At 37.7% G+C, this 17,033-nt stretch overlaps 1 protein-coding gene across 1 annotated transcript in view; it reads left to right on the top strand.

The window, feature by feature from the left end:
* Col19a1 (collagen type XIX alpha 1 chain) overlaps window positions 1-17,033 on the top strand; it is a 298,384-nt gene that overhangs the window by 39,958 nt on the left and 241,393 nt on the right. The window contains exons 6-8 of the mRNA XM_028767241.1: window positions 3,853-3,933; window positions 8,198-8,323; window positions 9,285-9,347. Coding sequence (XP_028623074.1) covers window positions 3,853-3,933; window positions 8,198-8,323; window positions 9,285-9,347 — 270 coding nt within the window. The remainder of the gene's footprint in view (window positions 1-3,852; window positions 3,934-8,197; window positions 8,324-9,284; window positions 9,348-17,033) is intronic.

Genomic DNA, 17,033 nt, shown 5'->3' with positions numbered 1-17,033 from the left:
AGAGATAGAGATAGAGATAGAGATAGAGATAGAGATAGAGATAGAGATAGAGATAGAGATAGAGATAGAGATAGAGATAGAGATAGAGATAGAGAGAGAGAGGGAGAGAGAGAGGGAGAGAGAGAGGAAGGAGGAGGAGGAGGAGGAGGAGAAGGAGAAGGAGGAGAGGGAGGGGGAAGGGAGAGAAGGGAGGGGGAAAGGGGACAGGGAGAGGGAGAGAGAAAAGGGAGAGGGAGAAGAGGAAAGGGGAAGGGGGAGGGAGAGGAGAGGGGGAGAGGGAAGAGAGGAGAGGGAGAGGGAGAAGGAGGGAAGGAAGGAGGGAGGGAGAGAGGGGAGAGAGAGAGAGAGAGAGGAGGAAGAAGAAGAAGGAAGAGGAGGAAGATGATGATGATGATGATGATGAGGAGGAGGAGGAGGAGGAGGAGGAGGAGGAGGAGGAGGAGAAAAATGGAAGGAGGGAAGCCATTTCTTGCTTTAATGATTACACACACTAAAGACCTCTCTCTCATCAATGTTTATATTGTTGTGTATGAAGAATGTTTATTTTCAACTGTATGTTTCACATATAACTATATTCTGTTTCTCTCATTTTCTAGTTAGCCAATTTAAAATAACTGGATCATGCCCTTCAAAACTAAGATTATTAAGAGTAAGTTTTAGTGAGAAATTGAAAATACAACACAAAGAAAGTATAAGCTTAGCCAAGCCTTTATGTTTTGAATAAAAGGGTTAGAAAAAAGATGAACTTTAAACGGTTCCAGACTATCTGATGTTTTCATTCAAGAACAAGAGCCAATTCATTCAAGCTCCCTATAGCAACTCAACTGCATTTCCCACAACTTATAATGTCTTTTTAGAGTTCCTTTGACAGAAATAAAGTCTTTAAATCTATCCGTGGGACATTTGGATGAGCAAACATGGCCAGAAAACCTCTTTTGGATGAAATGTCCTTTAAAAATTATATTCTGAAGCTAAAATCATATGAATTTACTGTTGATTTCCTTGCAAAATAAGGCCAATAACCTTTTAAGGGGGAGAACTAGTTAAATTTAATAATGAATGTTTTCTCATGGGTTAAATGATAAGAAGGTCTCTAAATATCTGTGTGGAGATTTACCAATAATAAATGCCAAAGCTGTAGACATGAAGTGCAGGCAATGAAGTTGCATCTCAGAAATAAAGTCTTGTACAAATACGCCTTTGGAGGGCTTGCTCTTCCTAAAGATTGTTTGGAAGAAAAAGCTGTATAGGTACAGATACATAGTCAAGGAAATATGATTTTAAAACATTTTTCTCTAAGATACACTCTATGAACAGATCAGAAAGACTCTCCGGCTTTGGGGTCCTGGATGACCAGGCATAGACACAGAGCAGAGCAGCCTGTTCTAAGAATCCATCAGAGCCACAGGGAGAGATGGCTGGCTTGAGTCAGAATCCCAGCTTGGATCTGTTAATTTGTTCGTATCTTCAGTTACAAGATAGATTCAGTACAGGTACTTGTAATAGTATAGGGTTGGGGCTGTGGTTCTTTATCATAATCTGTTCACTATAAATTAGAACATGGGGGTAAACAAACACAAAAACAACAAAAAAAATCCCTATTGTTCTTGCTTTCAAATTCTCCATGCCAGCACCAGGACTAAAATCTGCCAATAAATAATGGGTATTATTACTGATGTATTATTGATCATAGGCCATGGTCGTTTATTTGCTTTTTTTTTTCCTGTCATGGTTTCTAGTGAGCCGTGATCCACCACAAAAGTAGCTTCTTTGATGAGGGTTGAGACCTGCACTCATCATAAATACAAATATAAATAATTAGTACTGGATTGAAATCCTTTAAAATTTATAATCTATCTTTAATTAGGTAAAATAGCTCTTAGGCAGAGCTGAGCATGGTGTGCTTTCAATACCTGGTGCGTAAATGTGGTATGTTTGTGTGTGGTGCATTCATAGGTGCTACATCCGTGTGAGGGTGCAGACAGGTATACTGTGTAGGTACATGTGAGGGCAGAGTAGGATATTGGGTGTCTGGGATTCTTTATCATTTCCTGCTCTTGAAACTAGATCTCTTGGTGAGCCAGAAGCCCAGCTTTTCTGATAGGCCTGCTTGCCAGTGAGCACTCAGGACCACTTGTTGCTACCTCTAACACTTGGGTTATATAAAGACACCCAGATATGTTACATTCTTGATACAGGAGCTGGGAATTCAAACTCAGATGATCACAATTGCAGAGCAAGTGCCCTTGCCACTGAGCAATCTGGCCAGTCCCCACTTACCCATTATTTTGACAACAATGCTTAGAATAAACTTCTGTTATAAGCTTCATTAGTTAATTATAACATCTTCATTCTTTATATTGCATAATTTGCATCCTTGCTCCAACACTTTTTTAGACTAAGTATTTACTTAAACTCTTCACATGAAAATTCATCTCAATGACCTTGTAAAGTTCATATATATATATCACCAGATCGTGTACATTTTTGTGTTACCCATAGAAATGAGGCTGCTAATAAGTCCATAAATTTTCTGAAATGTCTGATACTTCCTATGAGCCAAATTTATTTTGTCAATCTCAGTATAGTGCACATGAGAGGATATCTCCTGGATTTTGTTGTGTGTATAGGGTAGGGTCAAGTTAGATGTCTGTTTTCTATAACCATAGATGAACTCTTACAACACGTTAATTTGCATTTTCCGTATAAAAACATTTATTAACATCAAAGTAATGCATAACTGAGATCTGTTAAACTGTCAATAAAGAAGCATAGAGAAAGGGTCAGGAGAAAGGAGGGAAGGAAGCAGGGAGAGAGTAAGTCCGATTGATGCTATCCACCAAGTCTAATATATACTTCTTTGTTAATTACAACCCTGAATTCCCAACAGCAGGCTAAGTCCAGGGCTCCAGTCACTGCTTGCTGATATACAGTATTGTTTGATATTTCAGTAGCCTAGGAGTTGAAGAAGATGATACAAACACATCATACTGACATTTTATCAGTAATAAGCACCATTTACCATTTCCTAGACAATTGTTCTGATCTTTCCATTAAAGCTATGGTTATCTTTTCCAATGAAGTCTATTCATCTCATGTCTAAATGACAAAAAAGGGAGAATTTTCTGTGAATAGAAGAGGCTTTTGTAAAAATGAATAAATGAATAAAATTGTGAATCCTTTGGTTTTCATCCTATTGAGACAGGATTGCTCTAGGTAGTCTAGACTGGTCTGGAACACCACATACAACCCACGTTAGTTTGCACTCCTCTTGTGTCAAAGTCATGGATACTAGGACTGCAGACAGGTGCTGCTGGGTCTGGCTTTTGAGTCTTGCTCAGGATCGTATAAAGACCACAGGCTTTCTGCAGACTTCAGGCAAAACCTAATTATCTTCTTTTCTCTTTATTGAGAATGGCACGTTTACTTCATACCTCAAATAGGACTCTTTCTTCACACACTCACACCTCTGACCATCTCTCTGCAAAGTTTTACTTTTGAATGTAATTTTGTAAGGAGTTACATTGTATAACAGCAGCATATCTCTAATAAGATATTTGTAGAGTTTTTTGTTAGTTCAATATTTCATTCTTATTGCTTGAGACAATCAGCCAAGCTTTGCCATTGTTTTTCATTAACTCATTTCCTCTCTCTAACGATCTTCCTCTGTAGCTGACTGTTTCTCAAGTGATCCTTAAAGCCATGAATCCTAAATTAAAATGAACCATTATAAATATGTATCAGTCATTTATATTAACTTTCCTTTTATTTCTGTTTAAATTGCTGTGGTTAATAACGCCTAAATTTGATTCTGAAAACCAATGATGTGTGTTTGCTACTTACTCTTACTAGATTGAACTTCACCAACTTAGAATCTACTGTAACGCAAACTTCCTAGCTGAAGAATCATGTTGTGACTTATCACCTACTAAGGTAAGTTAATTTTCTTACCCTGTGAAACACAAACAAGTGTGTTATCTTTTAATTGGCATTCGTCACCTGTAGATTCTATGTGTAAGGCACTATGAAGTATTTCAGTTGAAGCTGGGTGAGTAATTTATTGTCAGTTCGGAGCCCTTCTTAGAATATGCTCACACTTCAACCACAGAGTTGCACACCGGAATTTGATGGTGATTTGTGCTCACATTGGCCTCAACCTCGTGAGAACCAGTCTCAATGTACAACTTCCGCCCTGTACCTGTTGCTTTGTCTCATCTGAGTCCCCAGCTGATTGGAGGTGCTGCCATTTGTCAGATCTTTCCCCCTTAATGGGCCCCACATCATAAGATTAGCCAACCCTTGTCTAGTTTTGTTTTGTGATACATTCCATTCCCTTTTATGTCTCGCCATTGTCAAGTACATTTTACCTTATGCCTAGCTTTCACCTCATCATGCCGGCTACACTTCTAATACATTCTTTTCCTCGTTAGTATCACCAGAATGAGTCTCTAAATCACTGAATTACGTATGCATTTGTTGTCTTCCAGCAAATATCTGTTACTAACCATTGATCTAATAGACACTGCATTAAGGAAAAAACCTGACAGACATGAACAGAATCCCAGTCTGGTCATCTTTTCCTCAAAGTCCTAAGTGATTTCTTGTTTGTAACAAAACATCAACCCAGTGAGTTAGGGTGAATATTACATATTCTTCACCCTATTCTACAGCCGTCAACCCTGTATCCATGTATTTCATTCCACGAAAATAAAATTCAGGGCTCTCTGTCTCAGTGTAATAGTCTCCCATGCTGTTGCAATTTATTAATATAATTATATTTGCTCTAAATTTATTAAAGTATAAATTAAACAGTGGTGGAAGGATTTACTTTCAAATTCTTTTATATCTAGCACTTTGTTAGCAATAGACTGTCAACACATGCATTAGTTTGTGTTCTATTGCTGCCATAAAATACCATCACCAAAGCTAACTTATGGGAGAAAGAGTTTTATTTTTTACTTTTGTTTTTGGTTCCAGAAGAAGAGTCCATAATGGTGGTGGGAGAGGGGAGGCCTGGCAGCAGGCAGCCAGAGCTTGAAGCTGAGAGATCATACCTTCTGTCTCAAACACAAAGGAGAGAGAAGGAAGAGGAAGTAGAGCAAGAGTATGAAGTTGTAAAGCCCTCCCCAGTGACATAAGTCCTCCACCAAGGCACCACCACCTCCTCAAAGGGCACCACATACTGGGGACCAAGTACTGAAGTGGTTGAGCCCCTGGGGATCTTTTTCTCCTTCAAACCACCGCACAGCAGGAGCGCTTTACTTCTTGATTTGTCAACTACAAAAAAATGGCTTTCAATAGGAAATAATAATAATAAAAACTTCCCCAAAGAACATTTGAAAAGCAAAAGTTCAATATTCAATGTTTTGTTTCTTTGGATCTTAATTTCTCCAAACATCTACACTTAATAGGAACTCTATATGAAATTTTTAATCAGTGATTTTTTTTTTACTTTAAAAACTCTTATGACTTCTCTCATGCGGTTTGCATAGTAAAGTGAAATCTAGCCAAATAACTCAGAGTCTTTCAAATATTATGCCTTGCTTATATAACTTGGCTGTATAAAGCGTATCTCAAACCCAATTCACGGATCTCATTCCAAGCAAAGTGAAAGTCTGCCAAATATCTTTCTATAAATACCTAAAAAGATAGCTTGAATGCCAGTCTACAGAGTTGAAATACCAAGGCTTCTTGAACCTATACCTTTAATCATGAAGGTTTTCTTATTCCAAAAGTTTGTTGTAAGTAATTCTGATCATGTTATATTGAGATTCTTAAACTAACTGTTTCCTTTCACCTAAAAGTAATGTAACAATGTTTTTATATTTGTAAATGTTATGTTCATCATTATTCATTGCCTTTTGTTAATAGATTACTATGGAAAACGGGTTAAAATAGAAATATATGAAGAATTGAATGAAGTAGCTTAAGTCTGACATGACTTTACACATTAATAGTCTACTTCACAGTGCTAACCTTAAAATTTAATAAAAAAGATAAATAGCAATGTTTACAAAGATTATTTGGAAATCAGCTTTACAGTTGAAAATAAGTTAGGAATTTATTCCAAGTATGTAAAAATAACCAAACACGGTATTTTTCATGCTGATGACCATTTGTGGGGATGACATCACCATTCATTCTGTAATTAAAAGTAAATAGAACTCTGACACATTTCACAAGCAGGAATACATAAGAAAGATAATCCTAAAAGTCATTAAATGCAGTTGGTGAACATTTGAAACAAACTCTCTTTGCTTTCTATTTTTGAAAAAAACAAAAAAAGTCTTAAAGGCGGCTAGAGAGATGTCTCCGTGGTTAAGAGTGCTTGTTGCACAACCATGGTGAACTGCATTCTTGCTCTTCATTTAGCCTTGGTACTATAGTGTCTGGGCAAACAGAACATCCCTGAGGCTTGCCCACTGCTACCCTCACCCAGTATTGCAAGCTCCATGTTTCAGAGAGAGATCCTGCCTCAAAGATTAAGATAGAACGTGATAAAGGAGGACAGCCAACCCCCCTTGACTTCTGTGAGAGCACATAGGTGCACACACCTACACACATATATACACACCACATACACATAAACCACACACATATCGACACCCACAATAACAGTATTCATAAACATGTAAATGTCTAAAGGCAGAAAACGTCATTATGTCTGTACATTAAAATTTTCTATCCATTAATATTAGACCGCACATATGATTTTCGTGTTAATATTTTATCAAGTACTTCAAAGGTGAAATTTATTCAAGACTATCTATAGACGTGCTTCACTTCTAGTAAGCCAGATTTTCAGTCTCTAAAACAATCAAATTTCACATGACTGGGGATGTAAAGTAAAAAGTACATGGGAAATAATAAATCATCTGGGAAGAATGAACTGTCTGTGTAGCAATCTTGTTTCATCTGAATATAATTTTTAGGCTTTTAAATTGAAAATTTATTAAGATGACCCAATGGTCATCAAATATAGTGGCAATGAGCATGGAGTCCCTAGTGGTAAATACAAGATTCTGGTCACAGTGTGTCTGGATGTGAAGTGTATTAGGAGTCTTCTTGTTACTACAAATATTAGAGTGATACCTATTATTCAGGAATCATTTATGAATTCTACTTTAGAAAATGCAGGAAGGGAATAAACATCATATATGAAGATGAAAAAAGTATCTACCGTGGGCTCACGCCACATTAGCTAACCATTGACTCTTTTATTTGCATAACCTGAATGCAGTTTTTCACTCATGAATAATTTGCAACCAATGGGTTTTTCTACCGGTTGCTTTGTTTTCGCTGAAGCTGCAAATAAAGAGTTAGCCATGGGGAGCAGTGTGGTATGAGTTGTCAAGGAGAGAAGAGACATTGAAATTCTCTTTAGAATCAATATGTGACACTTCCTCTATACACATTTACTTAATTATATATACATATACGTACATGTGTGTTTATGCATGTGTGTGTGTCTCTGTGTACATGTTGATATGTGTGCAGAAGAGACCATCAGAGGTTAGAGTAACAGCTGCAGTATGTCTCCAGATGTAGGCGCTGAGAACTGAACTTGTGTTCTCCACAAACCAGCCCTGGCTTCTAACTACTTTCTCTCCAGCCTTCTGAATGAAATACAGGGAGAAAATTTTGTCTCTTTATAATCATGTTCAGCCTGTCCTAAACTCACCAGATTCAGAATCCCCTACTTTTATATCTTTAAAGACCACTGGACTAGAATAGACAATACTGTGATTAACTAATCATCATCTTAGAGTGTACAATGAAATCATTTCCAGCTTTACTTATAGTTATCACCATCTTGCTGAAGTGCCTGTATCTTACCAACTAAAATTATATGCTTTTAAACTTTTGTTTGCCACATGTTATTCACATTTTGCTTGTGTGAAGTGTTTTATTGCAAGAATGTACTATCATCAATGTACTATACTAATCATAAGGCTACCTAATGTGGCTTTAAAATTTCCCAATAAAATAATCAGTTTTCATACACTCTTTGTGTGTTCTCAGTGTGGTTAAGTACACTGCAGGCTTAGTGATAGAATAATGTAATAAACTTTTATACATGTGTGACAATGCTTGGTTACCAAGAAGGAAGGATGGCAGGCATCCAGACATCTCTGGCTTGATAGGAGCTAACAGCAAAATCTGACATCATTCTCTAAATTCTCTTTGGGGATTTTAGTGTCCAGAGCAAGACGACTTTGGAAGTACCACTGCATCCTGGGTGACCTCTCACACTGCTAAAATATCCTCATATCTGCCAGGAAAGCAGGAACTTAGAGATGCATGCCAGTGCATTCCAAACAAGGTATGTTAGCTTTCATATGTGCCCACTGAAAGGTCACTCCACACAGTGGCCTGGGCTCCTTGGCTGTAGCTTGTGGTACACAGAAAGTGCCTTGTGCCTAATCAAGTCTCAAATACAATTCAGTCACAGACAAGAGCCAGAGAAAGGAAGTTAAAGATTGCATTTTTGATTTTTATTTTTTTCTTTCAATGTATTAAAGTTACAATTAATAGAAAGTTGAGAAGAACCAATGTATGACAGGGAAGTACTGTGTACATAAACATGTTAGGAATGGGTTTCAGTTCAGGAAGTACTGAGTACACAGCACATGGTAGGAATAGGCCACAGTTTGAGAATTCAGTCCTAGATGAAAAGTTCCTGATCTTCAACAAAAACACTCAAAAATAAATAAATAAATAAATAAATAAATAAATAAATAAATACGGTGCAAGTATTCCTCCTTTGTTGCTTGATGACTCAATTTGCCCAGCATCTGCAAATTTTCATCCAGCTGTCTCTTTCCTATTAATTGATTGTCTCTGTGTGGCATATACAATTAATGAGCTTCATCTGAACCTATATGGTTCTTTGATCAGGGATGCTGGGCCCATGGACCTCTAGGAGTAGTTCTTATGTTCATAGCAGTTTAGAAGTCTGTTCTAAAAACAGGCAGTTAGGGAGACAAATGATGGCAGGCAAATAAGATAGGCAGCAGGAAGGTAAGCAGACAGACAATAGATAGATGAATGATAGACAGATGATAGATAGATAGATGGATAGATAGATAACAGAAAGAGGATAAATTAGATACATTGTAGATAAATTGATAGATCATAGAAGATAGGTAAATAGGTAGATAGACAGATGGTAGATAGACAGACATAGATAGATAGATAGATAGATAGATAGATAGATAGATAGATAGCTTTGGAGAAATGAAACAGAGTGATTCTGACACAGGCATTTATTTTTTTTCCCTCAGGAGGAATCAGGATTGCCAGGAACGCTGGGATCCTTTGGACATAAAGGCGACAAGGGAGAGCGGGTAATGTGCACACAACTGGTACTATTGGGATGAAGGAGTTTGCTCAAAAGTGACTTAAAAAGATTTGTCTGCCTCCTGTTTATTGATAGATGCATTTCAAAGGCTCTCACAGCAGCATCTGAGGCTTTTACTGAGGCCATGGTGTTAGGAAATTTTGAGAAATCTAGAACAGCCAGTCTTTGTACTCATAAGTTCTAAGCAACACTATGAAGCAGTCATATGTCCCAGAGGCTCCCTAGTTTTCCTCGTCACCCGCTTCTCCAGATAACTAAGAAACATATTTACCTTATCTGCTGACATGTCTCCACTGAGGAGAATTTTAATTACTAATCTATGCTAAGTATCTGTGGGGGGCATATTGCTGCATGTTTGAGGAGGAATAAAGAATAGGATAAATTGTTTGTTTCCTGGGATATCACTCCTAATGAGAGATAGATGGTATAATTGTTAGATACTATGTGAGAGTTGCAAGAGTCCTGAGAAAGCAATCCAGGCAGACTCGGAAGAACTGAATGTGAAGTTGTTGTGTGTTCTCGACCACTAAGTGTGCAGAACAGGGCATGACCCATGCATCAAGATTTGTCGTCCCTTTGACTAGATTCTAACTTAGCTGTCATATTATCTAGTCTTTTGAATGAGTCTTTCAACCAATCAAATTGGGGGGCTAATATAATGAAAGGCACACCCATTGCTGGAGCCACAGTAAAGCACAAGGTCTGTCCTGATTGTGTGTATAATCTTGCAATGATGTAAGTTACTACAGAAATGACAACGGTGGAAAGGGACTAAGAGGAATTAGTAAAGGTGACAAATGTTAGAAAATTAATAGTACATAAGGTCCATAAAATATTTTATGCAAAGATATATTTTAGAGTTGCAATGTGTTATAAGATTCCCATCAATATGTTGCTTGAAACATTTAATTTTGTTAGGAATTCCCATATGTAGAATTTATAGTGACAAGAGGTTTAGATGCATAATTCATTAGTAATCTACCACAAAAAATAAATAAGTACACTTCCTTAGTTTTTTCTTGTCCATGCATAGACTCCAAATCTGTGAATTTGATTAAACTAGGACAGCTACTGCTTGTAGAAATGGTTTCAGATGACCATGACCAGGAACACAATCAACATTTCAGAAACTTGTAATCAACATAATCGTGTGGCTTCATCTTAAGTAGTGATGACATTTTAATATGCAAAACTGTAGGCCTTCCTCGGTGCTTGATTCTGGTATAAAATTTTCATAGTTCTAACAGGTGCTCTGACTACCTGCATTTTGGAACCATCATATATTCCTTTATGATTGGGCAGATTGTAGAGTTACTATTATGAAATGACCAGTGTTTTAGAGTCACTCAGGGAAACATGTTACCCTAGAGGTTTGCTTTTGGATCTTTAAATCCAAGAAAGAATGTTCATGGAATTAACATGGAGAGCTGGAATGAGAACTGCCTTGGCATTAGAAGTTTTAGGAGAGAATATTTCTTAGTGGCTTTGATTCCTCAATAATATCCGATCAATGGTTGACCATGAAGAAGTACAACACTGTAATACATACAAATCAATTACACTATAGACATTCAACAGATGTGTGTTTTCCTCTTCTTCCTATTCAGTGGAGTTGAATGAGAGGTGGAACCCAGCCATTTCAGGGTTTTATGCAAGACACAAATCTTCCGTTATGAGGCAATGTCTAACAATTTTCAATTGATTTAGAGGCTCAGTGCATAAAAGTTTGGAGTTAGTTTATGTCATTTAATAAGTAACAATGGTGCATTAAGTTTCTATCTTCAAATATATGAATATTGAATTCCATGTTTTGTTTCCAATGTTATCTGGCCTTTTCTGGATAGTGGTTACTAGTTTATGAATGTTTCCTTGTATTTTAAGTAGATCATAATGAATTTGTGGACATAAGATAAGGAGATCAGAAACCATTTGGATATTTTTACAATTTACATTTTCTTATAAACTACTAGATATAGTTTAGTAGCCTTTGGTAAATTTGAGTTTTTGAAACAAGAGAATAAATTTGAGAAAACGACTTCAAAACACCCTTTCTCAGTATTTGGCACGGCAATAATCCTTCAGGTGTTATTTGAAGGGTCCTTACTGCAATGTCACAACTTAATAAAGGTAAATTCTTATTTTTATTTATGGAAAGCTATTAGTAGTTAAATAACAAATCTGAATAAAAATGTAAGCAAGTCTGGTTTCACCTGGTCCAATGTCTTCTAATGACTCTGTGTCACTCTGAAGACATCTCCTACCCTCTCACATATACTTCGAGGCATCACATAGTTTTGTAAGATTGCAGCTAAAACCTTGCTGACTTTCTTATTAAGCATCTCAGGTATCAAATTATTGCTCATGTTGGCCCCCCATTACCCACCCTGTCATCCTTGCCCCCCCCCACCACTTCTCTCCTTTCCCAAGAACCCCTTTTACAAAGCTCCTAAACTTTAATGTGCTTGAACCTACATGTGATATGACCAATTTGGAAATTAATTTTCCAGTTTGCTTTCATATCATTCCTCATTTCCATGTAATTTCCCCAAATTTGCTGTCTATGAAAAATTGTTTAGCAAATGATATTAGCATAAAATGGTAATATATTAATAAAATCTCAAGTGATAGAACCACTCATTTAAAAAGTAACATTACAGTCCACTCTTTCAAGGATAAGTTTGTTGGACTATCTATTTAATGATGTGGGCAGTATGAGGAAGAATCTGAAGCCTATTCTTCGGTGCCCACTTAACAACCCACTTAGGAATTCCTAACTTCCTTTGATGTTAACAATTAATGTACCTTTCATGAATGTCTAATGAATAATTAAAGCACTTTAGTGTATAGTTGGTGGTAAAGTCGAATTCGGCACCATGGGCATTCCTGGAAAAAAGAGATGCTGACTGGCTATTTGATTAACCTTAGTGCCCGTTTTTTTATAAAGGTGAGTCAGGCAGGACAGCAAAATTGCAGAACTTTTATTTCTTGGGGATCAGTCAACTGTGGCCCATGATAGGGCTGCCAAAGATACTCACTGTAAGGTTTTGTAAATGAACTTCCAAAGAAATACAAACTCACTTGCTTTTTTTGTTGTTCAAGGTTACCTTTGAGCTACACAAACAGACTAAGGAACTGTGGCAGAGGCTACAGGGCCAGTGATGCCCAAGTATAAACCGCATGGCTCCTGGGAAAGAATGTTTTCCTCAGGAACATACAAAAAAAAAATAGTCTCTTAACAGCCAGGCTTCTTACATTATCAGTTTTATGGCTGATACAGTATCTTAATATTTTAATTTTTAAATAATATTATAATTTATATAAAATTTCATAAATCTATATAAAATTACATAAATTAAATAATTTATTATAATACTTCTATTTCAGACATTTTATAGCACTGTGTAAGATATATGACTTATAATACAAGAACTATATTTAGGTCTACCAATAGAATGATCCAATTTAGTATCTAGATTAAAAAATGGCTGTTTTTAGATTTCTCCTCTAAATGCCACAAGGGTTCTTGTAAATAATTACTTCACTCACAGGAGGTTAACTCTGAAATTCACTGTGTTACCTGGAGCTAGCATGGTGGTACTCACCAGCAATATCAGCACTCAAGATACTGAAGAAGGAGAAACAAGAAATCCTAAGATGGCCTGGGCTATGTTACAAGAAAGACTCTGTCTCCAAACACCAAGAAAAATGTACATTTTTAATGCAATCTTTATAAAATTTCATATTTGCATGTTAAAATAATTAGCTTATTTTCACTATGTATGTTAGCCCCAAACTAGTTAGTTGTCACATGTCGATGCTAAAGAAAGTCTCTCTTCAGGAACGTAAGTTTTTGGTGAGCAGGTGAGTCCCTCCCACTTTGTTATCTTTAAGGCCAGTGGGAGAGGATTTGCCTAGTCCTGCAGTGACTTGATGTGCCAGGGTGGGTTGGTAACCAAGGGGTTCCTCCCCCTTCTCAGATGTGAAGGGGATGCGGGATAGGGGAAGGGGCTGTGGACCCTGTGTTATTACTCATATGATGCTGCCACAGACTTTACTGAAGCTGCATTTGTAGGTCAGGTGCCAGGCAGCATATTTTGTTAACGTGCATTGTCATTGATGCTGCTGTTTTGTTATCTTGGTGACACTGGCAATCAAATCCAAGGTCTGTGCGTACTAGACAATGCTCACCCACTGAGCTCTATTCGCAGCACTTGAGACCAGTACTTTTTTTTTCCCCCATAAATTAATTTTTTTCACTTACCATCCTGATTGCAGCCCCCACCTCTTCTCCCAGTCTCCCCTTCACATAGCCCCTTCCCCCATCCCGCATGCCCTTCACATCTGAGAAGGGGGAGGAGCCCCTTGGTTACCAACCCACCCTGGCACATCAAGTCACTGCAGGACTAGGCACATCCTCTCCCACTGAGCCCAGACATGACAGCACAGGATCCACAGACAGACAACAGATACACATACATCCCCTGCTTGAGTTATTGGACTCTCAAAAAGACCAAGCTGCACTTTTGTTATATATGTGCAGTGTATGGAGTGGTGGTAGCTAGAACCAGCTCATGTATGCTCTTTGGTTGGTTGGTTGGTTGGTTGGTTGGTTGGTTGGTTGTGTTATGAGAAAAAAAAGTCATATTCTTAGAATGGAAGGGACATACAGGGCAAGTTGATGTAGTAGAGCAAGTCATCAGAGCACCGAGACCAATATTACTGAGTCTCTGTATTTCCGGTCTTGTTTCTTTCCCTAGGGTATGCTCTGGGAGGCAGGATGCTGATTTATCTTATACTCCACTTAAAGTACAACTTGAACAAAGAGCACAGGGATATGGCAGCTGCTTTGTAACCTAGTTGAACCAAGTCTTTCTTGGAATTGGGAGTCTGAAAACTTGGGACCTATTTGGACAAAACAGTGGTTGGAGGAGTCTTACACAATCAGTTAATGAGGATCAGGGCCTGCTTGGGGCAAGTGTTCTGAGAATTTGAAAAGCTAATGTAATAAATGTGTTCAAAACCTTGACAAAACTGTACATCAAGTATTCCCCCTAAATACCTCAAGCAGTTTAATTTTGCATCCAGGTGACTTCTGTTGTTCCTAAATGTCTCACGGGCTATAGATTCATTCAGCTTCCAGTGGAGGTAAATATGGAACCAGTTTACATTGATTTCTCTGTAGCCAAGTTCATGCAGCTTCAGAGACCCTACTTAGTGGCTGATATCACCCCAGTACTTAAAGAAACACTTGTCTTTGACCACATCCTCTTGCCAGGGTCTGTATCACTGGTGGTGCCAGCTCTTCTCCTAATTTCACTTTATTTAGCTGTGAAAAAGTATTTAACACTCACATGTGGAAAAGAACTACCACTCCCAGGGTGTGGTTCTCACTTTTATAATCCAAGGTTTATCATTTGTTTAAAATCATGCTAAAGAGCATGCGCAAAATAAAATTAACAAGAAAGTCACTGTTGCTTTATTTGGTGGTATAGTTGATATATATTACAAAGTATTTCACTCTAAGGAAGAAATGTCAGTCTTTTAAATTTCAAAAACTTTAAATTACGTTGTAGTTAGTGTTTCAGATAAGATACTTCTCTTGCCTTGTAGTAAAAATACCTTATTTGAATTTTGGTGTTTGGCTTGTGAGCTTAACCTTTCCTTAATGGCTGCGCCATCTCTCCAGACCTGAATTTTTTTAAATACAATTCTAAAGAAAATTATTAGTTCACATATCTTATGTGATTAAATGATTAGAGACACATATCTTAACAGCCCAATATCTCATATTTTCATCTGGTATCTTTTTTTGATACCAGCAATTTATATTTTTTATTCAGTTTACATCTCAATCGCAGCCCCCTCCATTCTCTCTTCCCAGTACCACCCTTACAAATCCTTACCCCTCATTGCCTCCCCCTTCTCCTCAGAGAAAGGGAAGCCCCTCTGGGGTACCACCCCACCCTGAGACATCTAGTCCCAGTAGGACTAGGCACATCCTCTCCCACTGAGGCTCAACCATGAGGTCCAGGTAGGGAGAAGCAGATTCAATGTCAGGGAACAGAGACTAAGATTGTCCCACTCTGCTTTTTAGGGGTTAGTCCCACATGAAGACCAATCTGTACATTTGCTAAAAATGTGTATGGGTATTGTACATTATAAATATATGAATGATCTTCCATGTCACCTAAAAAGCATCACTGAGCTTAACTAAGTTATAGCCCTTTCAGTAGTCTTTAAAACTCTCCTCTCCCCCGCCCCGTCTCCACACATGTGGTGTGTGTGTGTGTGTGTGTGTATGTGTGCGTGTACGACTTATTGAAATATCTTGGAGCAAGTATGTAGGCAAGCTGCCACAGAACATCCATCTCTGACACATTATTCTCAAATGGAGTGTTTTTATATTTAAGCCAGAAGCTGATTTATGATCACGGAATGAGGTATATTCTGAGAGCAGTATTAAGTAGAATTTGCATGCTGGTTTCAATTTATATTTTCACACAATATGATACTGTAGTTAATTAAATTATATGCATGCAAATTTTATCATTCAAAAATAGACTTGCACTTTGAAGTTCGGTGAAATGGTAGCAGTAATTATTTTTAAGTGAACACTCTAAACAGAGTAGTAGCTCTCCATGGTTGTGCTTTTCTTTGGTGACAGAAGCAAAATAATACACTATGTAGCACCGTTTTGTGACATGCAGTTTTGGAGAATGGAATCATTTGGACTTTAAAGATGAGGAATTAGACCAACTAATTATAGTGTCTTAAAAAAAACCCTATCATCCAGTGCAGACTTAGAGTAGACTTTCATCACCATATACACACAGCCTTTCTGTCACACATCACAGGACAGTCAAATTGGCATAAGTTTGATAAACTAACTGGTGTATGTTCATAGGGAAAATTCCATTCTAGAAGAAAATACCTGTTTACTTCCAGTAAACTTAGACAGGTAGTGAGGAGCTGCTTCCAATAAAACGAGTAAGTGGAATCGATTAGTTTCCAGGAGAAATGGATGCTTTAATGTGTAGAATCACACTCACACACATACCAACACATACACATAGATTACCACAGACACTTGCACATAATCCCCCACACATACACGCACCATAAACACACAGGCACTTTGTCCTTCTGGTCTGCAGTAGGAAGATGGGCTGAGAACCTGAACGGTGGTTGAATGTCCTTCAAATTCAGCTCTGGAGCCACACTCGCTCTAACTGCTGCATGTTTTATTCAAAAATGTGTCTTACTTCTCTCTTTACTGATATGCCAGTGTAATGTGCATTGTTTGGGGGAGAATTAGATACTTTTTAGAAATACAACTATTTTCCAATAATGTCTATTTTAATTATGTGATCATAAAAATGCAACCGAAATTGAGCCTATATCATGCTAAAGTGATATTTATTGGCTAAATGACTAATTTATTTACTAAGGAGAACTCCCGGCTTTATAAGACAACGTCTCACCTTGTACCCCTTACTGGCTTGGAACTCAGTATGTAGACTAGGCTGGCCTCGAACTCAGGGATCCTCTTGTCTCTGTCAGTTGAGTGCTGTCATTAAAGGTGTGCACCACCATACCAGCCAGGAGGAAGCAGTTAGTAAACTACTTTTGTTCCTTATGGAGTAGGTAGAAAGCTAACACTAGTCCTCAGAGA

This window comes from Grammomys surdaster, unplaced genomic scaffold (genome assembly GCF_004785775.1).
Source record: "Grammomys surdaster isolate TR1022 unplaced genomic scaffold, NIH_TR_1.0 171, whole genome shotgun sequence".
Classification (NCBI taxonomy): Eukaryota; Metazoa; Chordata; class Mammalia; order Rodentia; family Muridae; genus Grammomys; species Grammomys surdaster.
Note: the sequence above shows the minus strand (reverse complement) of the source record. Positions and strands in the feature narration are given on the sequence as shown.